The following is a 9,525-nucleotide window of genomic DNA, read 5'->3' on the forward strand; positions in this document are numbered from 1 at the left end:
TTATTATAGGGAGATAGGGAAATAGTTCAGCCAAATGGAACCTCTACATTTTGGGAATGAGGAGGACAAGAGATCTTTCACCATTAAGGCTCAGCTGGAAAACAGACAGTCCCTCACAGAGATTCTTGAGTTGTGGCCAGAGGGATTTCTGGGTCCAAGCCAAGCGAAATGGATCAAAAAGTCAGGTCGCTCTCATCCGGGTCACGGCACCAAATGTTGTGGAAAACTCGATCCAAAGATGAAGGCAAAGACTATTTAATTGCATAATAGAAACATCTTTAATCAAGCAGTTGTGAAGGAGATCTGTCTCTGATTTCACAGGGAAGAACTCCAAGAGTAAATGGTTACATGTCCCTTGTATACTATCATATTGTTACACAACAGTTATTTATACAAGCAACAGTTCCAGAACACAATGGCCTTAGAGGGCATAAATTACAGGAGTCTACGAAAGGCATAACATCACAGTCCAACACAGAACATTTCCCATGAGAAGTTACAACAGCTCACCCCAAATTCTGACATCTCGATAGGATGACATTCAGCATAAATTATACAAGGTGAATTTCCTCTCTGTTAGTATAATAATATAGTAATAAACACATTGAAATTCATTCAGATTGAGTAACACACACACTTGCATGCACACGCAAACACACACAGATACACACATTAACAGTATTTCAATGTTTGGTATAAAACAGTCAGTCAGGAACATCTACAGGAGTGATGACCAGTGGGGCTGAGTTATCAATAGTACCAGAATAAAATAATGGATAGAGTTTCTCAGTGAAGGTGTAGCCAGTGAAAGAGAAGATATGAGACCTGGCCTCCACATTATAGAAGGAGACCTGACCCTCCTCATAATCCACAAACACCCCCACCTTCTGGGGCTTCTCTCTCGGGGAGAGGTGGACAGAGGGACCAGTGAAAATGTTATACTTTCCATCCATCAGACACAAAGTCCAGCATCCATTCTCAGTGTTCAGGTCAATCTTCCTCTTCCTGTTGATTGACTCTGTGGCCACCCCTAAAGTCCACCCAGTCTTCCCCTTCACCTGCACCTCATAGTAGAATCTCCCTGAGGAGAAACCCTCCTTTCCCAGGACATAGTGACCAGTATCAAACCTCTCTGGGTTGTCAGGGAGATCCTGTTTAATGTCTCCACATCTCACTTGTTTCCCGTCTTCAGACAGGATGAGTTGGGGATGTGCTGTATCAGGATCTAGAGTCACATTCACTGTGGAGAGAAACATACACTTTATTAGAATTAGAAAACATTTTTATTTTAACCAGGCAAGTCAGTTAAGAACAAATTCTTATTTACAATGACAGCCTACCCCGGCCAATTGCACGCCACCCTATGGGACTCCCAATCACACCCAGACATGATGCAGCCTGGATTTGAACCACGGACTACAGTGACACCTCTTGCACTGACATGCAGTGCCTTAGACCGCTGTGCCACTCGGGAGCCCAGAATAAACATATCAATATGGGTTAGTGGATTTTACTGCTCAGTACATTACTCTATGACACATGTATAGTGATGTGCTGTATCAGGGTCACATCCACTCTGAAGTGAAACATTTTCTATAAAAATTGAAAGAAAATAACATCAATGTGGGGGACGATATTTTACTGCAGGACTTAATGCACAGTACATTACTGTAGACATATGTAGCCTATAGGTTGTTATTGATACTCTAGATATGAACGTGTGATCATGATATTTCATGTAATACCGGAATGTAAAGATATTCATATTCATATGAAACTGTAGGTGGGTGTACTGGAGAGTACTCACTGACCTGCATGATTTCTGATGGTTTCAAGTTCTAGAATACAGAGAAAGAGTTTGTCAGTTTTGGGGGATATCAGAAACAATGGTAATATAATGTTACAGTAGAGTATACTGTATGGAGCCCATGGAACATGATGACAGATCTCCCTCTCTAAACTTTATTGATAAGGTGAGATAGATTTTTAATACAATTTCAGAACCAGAAACATATCCAATGTGACATGGTGTAAAAATACATCACTCTTCCATAATATACTGTAATATACCTGCAAACAACAGTATGAAGTGATCTAATCCATTTGAAATATAATTCAGTGTAATTAATTTACCTGGACTCCCCTTCATGTTTACAAAATCTGTGGGTAAATGAAATAAATAAAATAAAACAATTGTTGTTCAAGTGTGAACATTTTCAAATAATATAATGAAATAAAATATAATTATTGGCGTGAACATAAAATAATTCCAATCCAGAGATATTTTACCACATAATTATGACTAATCTTTGTGCTATTTGCATATTTGCACAATGCAAATTGTAAGCCCTTAGAAAAGGTCTCTCCAACCCTGTTCCTGAAGAGCTACCATCCTGTAGTTTTTCGCTCCAATCCTAATCTAGTGCACCTGATTCTAATAATTAGCTGGTTGATAAATTGAATGAGGTGAGGTGCAACTACGGTTGAATTTAAAATCTACAGGAGGGTAGCTCTGAATGAACAGGGTTGGAGAGCCCTGCCTTAGAATATACAGTGGGGAGAACAAGTATTTGATACACTGCCAATTTTGCAGGTTTTCCTACTTACAAAGCATGGAGAGGTCTGTAATTTCTATCATAGGTACACTTCAACTGTGAGAGACGGAATCTAAAACAAAAATCCAGAAGATCACATTGTATGATTTTTAAGTAATTCATTTTATTGCATGACATAAGTATTTAATCACCTACCAACCAGTAAGAATTCCGGCTCTCACAGACCTGTTAGTTTTTCTTTAAGAATCCCTCCTGTTCTCCACTCATTACCTGTATTAACTGCACCTGTCTGAACTCGTTACCTGTATAAAAGACACCTGTCCACACACTCAATCAAACAGACTCCAACCTCTCCACAATGGCCAAGACCAGGGAGCTGTGTAAGGACATCAGGGATGAAATTGTAGACCTGCACAAGGCTAGGATGGCCTACAAGACAATAGGCAAGCAGCTTGGTGAGAAGGCAACAACTGTTGGCGCAAATATTAGAAAATGGAAGAAGTTCAAGATGACTGTCAATCACCCTCGGTCTGGGGCTCCATGCAAGATCTCACCTTGTGGGGCATCAATGATCATGAGGAAGGTGAGGGATCAGCCCAGAGCTACACGGCAGGACCTGGTCATTGACCTGAAGAGAGCTGGGACCATAGTCTCAAAGAAAACCATTAGTAACACACTACGCCGTCATGGATTAAAATCCTGCAGCGCACGCAAGGTCCCCCTGCTCAAGCCAGCACATGTCCAGAACCGTCTGAAGTTTGCCAATGACCATCTGGATGATCCAGAGGAGGAATGGGAGAAGGTCATGTGGTCTGATGAGACAAAAATAGAGCTTTTTGGTCGAAACTCCACTCGCTGTGTTTGGAGGAAGAAGAAGGATGAGTACAACCCCAAGAACACCATGCTCTTACTGAGGGAAGGAGGTTGTTGGCCAAGATCTCGCGATACATGGCCCCATCCATCCTCCCCTCAATACGGTGCAGTCGTCCTGTCCCCTTTGCAGAAAAGCATCCCCAAAGAATGATGTTTCCACCTCCATGCTTCACGGGTTGGGATGGTGTTCTTGGGGTTGTACTCATCCTTCTTCTTCCTCCAAACACGGTGAGTGGAGTTTAGACCACTATTTTTGTCTCATCAGACCACATGACCTTCTCTCATTCCTCCTCTGGATCATCCAGATGATCATTGGCAAACTTCAGACGGGCCTGGTCATGCGCTGGCTTGAGCAGGGGGACCTTGCGTGCGCTGCAGGATTTTAATCCATGACGGCGTAATGTGTTACTAATGGTTTTCTTTGAGACTGTGGTCCCAGCTCTCTTCAGGTCAATGACCAGGTCCTGCCGTGTAGTTCTGGGCTGATCCCTCACCTTCCTCATGATCATTGATGCCCCACAAGGTGAGATCTTGCATGGAGCCCCAGACCGAGGGTGATTGACCGTCATCTTGAACTCCTTCCATTTTCTAATATTTGCGCCAACAGTTGTTGCCTTCTCACCAAGCTGCTTGCCTATTGTCTTGTAGGCCATCCTAGCCTTGTGCAGGTCTACAATTTCATCCCTGATGTCCTTACACAGCTCCCTGGTCTTGGCCATTGTGGAGAGGTTGGAGTCTGTTTGATTGAGTGTGTGGACAGGTGTCTTTTATACAGGTAACGAGTTCAGACAGGTGCAGTTAATACAGGTAATGAGTGGAGAACAGGAGAGCTTCTTAAAGAAAAACTAACAGGTCTGTGAGAGACGGAATTCTTACTGGTTGGTAGGTGATTAAATACTTATGTCATGCAATAAAATGCAAATGAATTACTTAAAAATCATACAATGTGATTTTCTGGATTTTTGTTTTAGATTCCGTCTCTCACAGTTGAAGTGTACCTATGATAGAAATTACAGACCTCTCCATGCTTTGTAAGTAGGAAAACCTGCAAAATCGGCAGTGCATCAAATACTTGTTCTCCCCACTGTACAAGTGGTTAACCTGGTGTAAAATGGAAAAGTGTTTTTTTGCATATTCCAACTCCCCCTGAGAGTGGGGTTATGGCCAGGTATAAGACACTATTGACTGCTGCGACCCTGGAGCAATTAGGGTTGAGTGCATTGCTCAAGGACAGATCAACCCCCCAAAAAATCCACCTTGACGGCTCTGGGATTCGAACTAGCAACCTTTCCGTTATAGTACCCAACTTTTGTGTATGCCACTCTGTAAAATGCACTGTAAAATGTTTACATTCAATCAAATAAACCATTTAATTTGTTTTTTATTACCATAGTCATTGCGCAAACCATTCCAGCGCCAGATGTTGAAGGCTAATATGGCCACATTGATAATGCTCACAAGGACAACGCCCAGAGAGACAATTACTACAAACGCCACTCTCCATGTGTGTGTGTAAAAAAGGAACAGCTCACCTGCAAGACACAAATCAATTGAGATTAGTGGCATGCTTACCACTGCTATCAAATAATATTAAAGGGACATTTCACTCATAAAGAAAGTTTTGTCAGATGTTTACAGACATCAAATGCAGACTAATGTCTAGATGAAACCACATCCCATGACATCAGTTGTGAAAATCCAGCAATATTCCTCGATCCCAAATTTTCCTGGATTAATGTTGTGCTTATCTTTTCCATTCATTTGGGGTGGAGGCATATAGCTGGATCTACAAAAACCAACTTGGTTTCATTTTGATATTAGAATTCTTTAGAGTTCTAAAAAATGTTGACAAACTTGTTTCCAACTGTCCTATTTATGTTAAATTAATACTTAGCATTTGTAATACGAAAGCATATAAAACAATAAAAGTGTTAGGCCTCCCGAGTGGTGTAGCGGTCTAAGGCACAACATCGCAATGCTAGTGGCGTCACTACAGATCTGGGTTAGATCCCGGGCTGTGTCGCAGCTGGCTGTGACCGGGAGACACATGAGGTGTTCCACAATTGGCCCAGCGTCATCCGGATTAGGGGAGGGTTTGTCCGGCTGGGATGTCCTTGTCCCATCGCGCTCTAGCAACTCCTTCTGGCGACCTGGCGTGCTGACTTCGGTCGCCAGCTATACGATGTTTCCTCCTACACATTGGTGCGGCTGGCTTCCGGGTTAGGCGGGCATTGTGTCAAGAAGCAGTGCGGCTTGGCGGGGTCATGTTTCAGAGAACGCGTGGCTTTTGACCATCGCCTATCCCGAGTCCGTTCGGGAGTTGCAGCAATGGGACAAGACTGTAACTAACAATTGGATATCACGAAATTGGGAAGAAAAAGGGGTAAAAAGTACCAATAAATGTATAAAAAATAATACATTAAAAGTGTTTCATATCAGTTAAACAATAACGTTATGTTGTGCTACTCACTAGGGACGTGAAACTCTGTCTCCATCACCTCATGGAGCTGCTTCTGTCTCAGTCTGCAGGTAAAGACGTTGGTGTCAGTGTCCTTTACGATGGTCTTTAATTTGACTATGTAGAATCCCTCATAGTCCCTGTCTGTCTCTGAAGATCCAGCAGACAGAGTGACCCCTTCACTGTCCAGCCACTCCAACTCAGGCTCAGGGAACCAGCCTTTAGTTACACACAGCAGAGCCACCCCTCCTTCTTTCTCTCCCTCAATGAAAACCTCTGGCTTGGATCCTGTAGCTACAGACACAAACTGGAGTTGAAGTACCACTGAGATTGGGAACAGAATCATATACTTGAAGGAACAGAGCAAATCACTGTGGGCTATTGTATTTACATTTATACAGAGCATTTGGAAAGTATTCAGACCCCTTGACTTTTTCTACATTTTGTTACGTTACCGCCTTATTCTAAAATTGATTACATTTGTTTTTTCCTCACCAAGTCTACACACAATATCTCACAATAACAAAGCCAAAACAGGTTTTTAGACATTTTTGCAAATGGATCAAAATTTAACAACAGAAATACCTTACATTCACACAAGTATTCAGACCCTTTGCCATGAGATTCGAAATTGAGCTCAGGTGCATCCTGTTTCCATTGATCATCCTTGAGATGTTTCTACAACTTGATTGGAGTCCACCTGTCATAAATTCAATTGATTGGACATGATTTGGAAAGGCACACACCTGTCTATTTTAGGTCCCACAGCTGGCAGTGCATGTCAGAGCAAAAACCAAGCCATGAGATTGAAGGAAATGTCCGTAGAGACATGATTGTCTTGCAGCACAGATCTGGGCAAGGGTACCAAAAATGTTCTACAACATTGAAGGTCCCCAAGAACATAGTGGCCTCCATTATTCCAAAAATGTAAGAAGTTTGGAACCACCAAGACTATACCTAGAGCTGGCCGCCCAGCCAAACTAAGCAATGGGGGAGAAGGGCCTTGGCCATGGAGGCGACCAAGTAACCAATGGTCACTATGATACTCTGTGGAGTTGTGAGAACCTTCCAGAAGGACAACCATCTCTGTAGCACTCCACCAATCAGGCCTTCATTGTAAAGTAGCCAGACGGAAGCCACTCCTCACCTAAAGGACTCTCAGACCATGAGAAACAAGATTCTCTGGTCTGACGAAACCAAGATTGAAATCTTTGGCCTGAATGCCAAGCGGCATGTCTGGAGGAAATATGGCACCATCCCTACGGTGAAGTATGGTGGTGGCAGCATCATGCTGTGGGGATGTTTTTCAGCGGCAGGGACTGGGAGACTAGTCAGGATCGAGGGAAAGATGACAGGAGCAAAGTACAGCGGAATATTTGATGAAAACCTGTTCCAAAGCTCTCAGGACCTCAGATTGGGGCGAAGGTTCACCTTCCAACTGGAGAACGACACTAAGCACACAGCCAAGACAACACAGGAGTGGCTTCAGGACAGGTCTCTGAATGTCATTGAGTGGCCCAGCCAGAGCCTGGACTTGAACCCGATCAAACATCTCTGGAGAAACCTGAAAATAGCTGTGCAGCAACGATCCCCATCCAACCTGACAGACTGTAATCGCTGCCAACGGTGCTTCAACAAAGTACTGAGTAAAGTGTCTAAATACTTATGGAAATGTGATATTTCCGTTGTTTATCTAAAAACCTGTTTTTGCTTTGTCATAATGGTGTAATGTGTGTAGATTGATGAGGGGGAAAAACTGTAATCAATTTTAGACTAATGCTGTAACATGTGGAAAAAGTCAAGGGGTCTGAATACTTTCCGAATGCACTGTATGGGGAAATAAATGTACCTGTTATGTAGACGTGAACAGTAGCATCATCATAATAGGTCTTAGACTGAACAAGACATTTGTAAAATCCATCATCAGTTCCTTGTACCCTGGTCAGTTTCAAAGAGGTGTTGCCCTTCTTCAGTTCCTCTTTAAACAACGATGTCCTTCCCCTGTAGGAGCTGATCTGATCATGGTATTTGTCTCTGCCGTCTTGGTAGAGATGGACACGAATGTTTGACTGAGTGTCTGGGAGGTTGAATCTGAACCATTCAACACTCATGTCCTCAGCGCTGATGTTGGGTTTGATGTAACAGGGCAGAATGATGTCATCACCAGCCACAGCAGCAATGTCACGAGTCGGATTAAGAACCTCAAATTTCTCTGGAAAGAGAAACAACTATTCACTTTCAAAAACTACCATGCACATCATCAACTGTTGGTCCAACTCAGACTTTTACATACATTTATTTTATCTTTATTTAACTAGGCAAGTCAGTTTAAGAACATATTCTTATTTTCAATGGCGGCCTACCGGGGAACAGTGGGTTAACTGTCTTGTTCGGGGGTAGAACAACATATTTTTTACCTTTGTCAGCTAGGGGATTCGATCTAGCAACCTTTCGGTTACCGGCCCAACGCTCTAACTACTAGGCTACCTGCTGCCCCACTTTAACATGCCACACTAAGGATAATCACCAAACCTGGCTCAAATACTTGATTTATACTGAACAAAAATATAAACGAAACATGTAAAGTGTTGGTCCCATGTTTCATGAGCTGAAATAAAAGATCCCTGAAAGTTTCCATATGCACAAAAAGCTTATTTCTCTCAAATTTTGTGCACACATTTGTTACATCCCTGTTAGTGATCAGTTCTCCTTTGCCAAGATAATCCATCTGACAGATGTGACATATCAAGAAGCTGATTAAACAGCATGATCATTACACAGGTGCACCTTGTGCTGGGGACAATAACAGGCCACCATAAAATGTTTAGTTTTGTCACACAACACAATACTACAGATGTCTCAAGTTTTAAAGGAGTTTGCAATTGGCATGCTGACTGCAGGAATGTCCAACTGATCTGTTGCCAAATAATTTAATGTTCATTTCTCTACCATAAGCCACCTTCAATGTGGTTTCAGAGAATTTGGACCTATTCCAATCAGACTGAAACCCGCAGACCTGGTGTAACCACGCCAGCCCAGGGACTCCAAATCCGGCTTCTTTACCTGCGGGATCATCTGAGACCAGCCACCCGGACAGCTGATGAAACTGAGGAGCATTTCTGTCTGTAAAAAAGCCCTTTTGTGGGGAAAAACTAATTCTGATTGGCTGGGACTGGCTGCGCCACTGCCCAGTCATGTGAAATCCAAAGATTAGGGACTAATATATATATTTCAATTTATTGATTTCCGTTTTTAAACTGTAACTCAGTTTAAAAAAAGAGTCTAACAGAGAGATCATGTTAGGGCACTCTACCAGAGATTGCTCTTTGGAGGAGAAGCAGGAGAGTAACACGCAGACAGTCTGTCAAAGTCCACATCATTTCTGAAAGAGAGGATTAAATACTGTTATAAATCATAAAGACCCTGAGCTCTAGACCCTCAATGTGATTCAAAGAAGGCGATGTTATGGATCATTTATTTTATTTAACCTTTATTTAACTAGAAAAGTCAGTTAAGAACAAATTCTTATTTTCAATGACGGCCTACCAAAAGACAAAAAGGCCTGCGGGGACGGGGCCTGGGCTTTTTTTTTAAATGGATACAATATAAATATAGGACAAAACACACATCTCTTCAAGA

General features: G+C 42.4%; 1 protein-coding gene across 1 annotated transcript; it reads right to left on the reverse strand.

Annotated features, from left to right (window-relative positions):
• Nucleotides 1-298: 298 nt before the first annotated feature.
• On the reverse strand, nucleotides 299-9,281 carry LOC139412475 (butyrophilin subfamily 1 member A1-like; the record flags this gene model as incomplete). The annotated part of the gene is made up of 7 exons (XM_071159264.1): nucleotides 299-1,240; nucleotides 1,812-1,838; nucleotides 2,134-2,160; nucleotides 4,817-4,960; nucleotides 5,899-6,180; nucleotides 7,736-8,098; nucleotides 9,200-9,281. Coding segments are annotated over 7 exons (1,461 nt in total), but the record flags the coding sequence as incomplete, so codon positions are not given.
• Between the last annotated feature and the right edge of the window lie 244 nt (nucleotides 9,282-9,525).

This window comes from Oncorhynchus clarkii, chromosome 6 (genome assembly GCF_045791955.1).
Source record: "Oncorhynchus clarkii lewisi isolate Uvic-CL-2024 chromosome 6, UVic_Ocla_1.0, whole genome shotgun sequence".
Classification (NCBI taxonomy): Eukaryota; Metazoa; Chordata; class Actinopteri; order Salmoniformes; family Salmonidae; genus Oncorhynchus; species Oncorhynchus clarkii.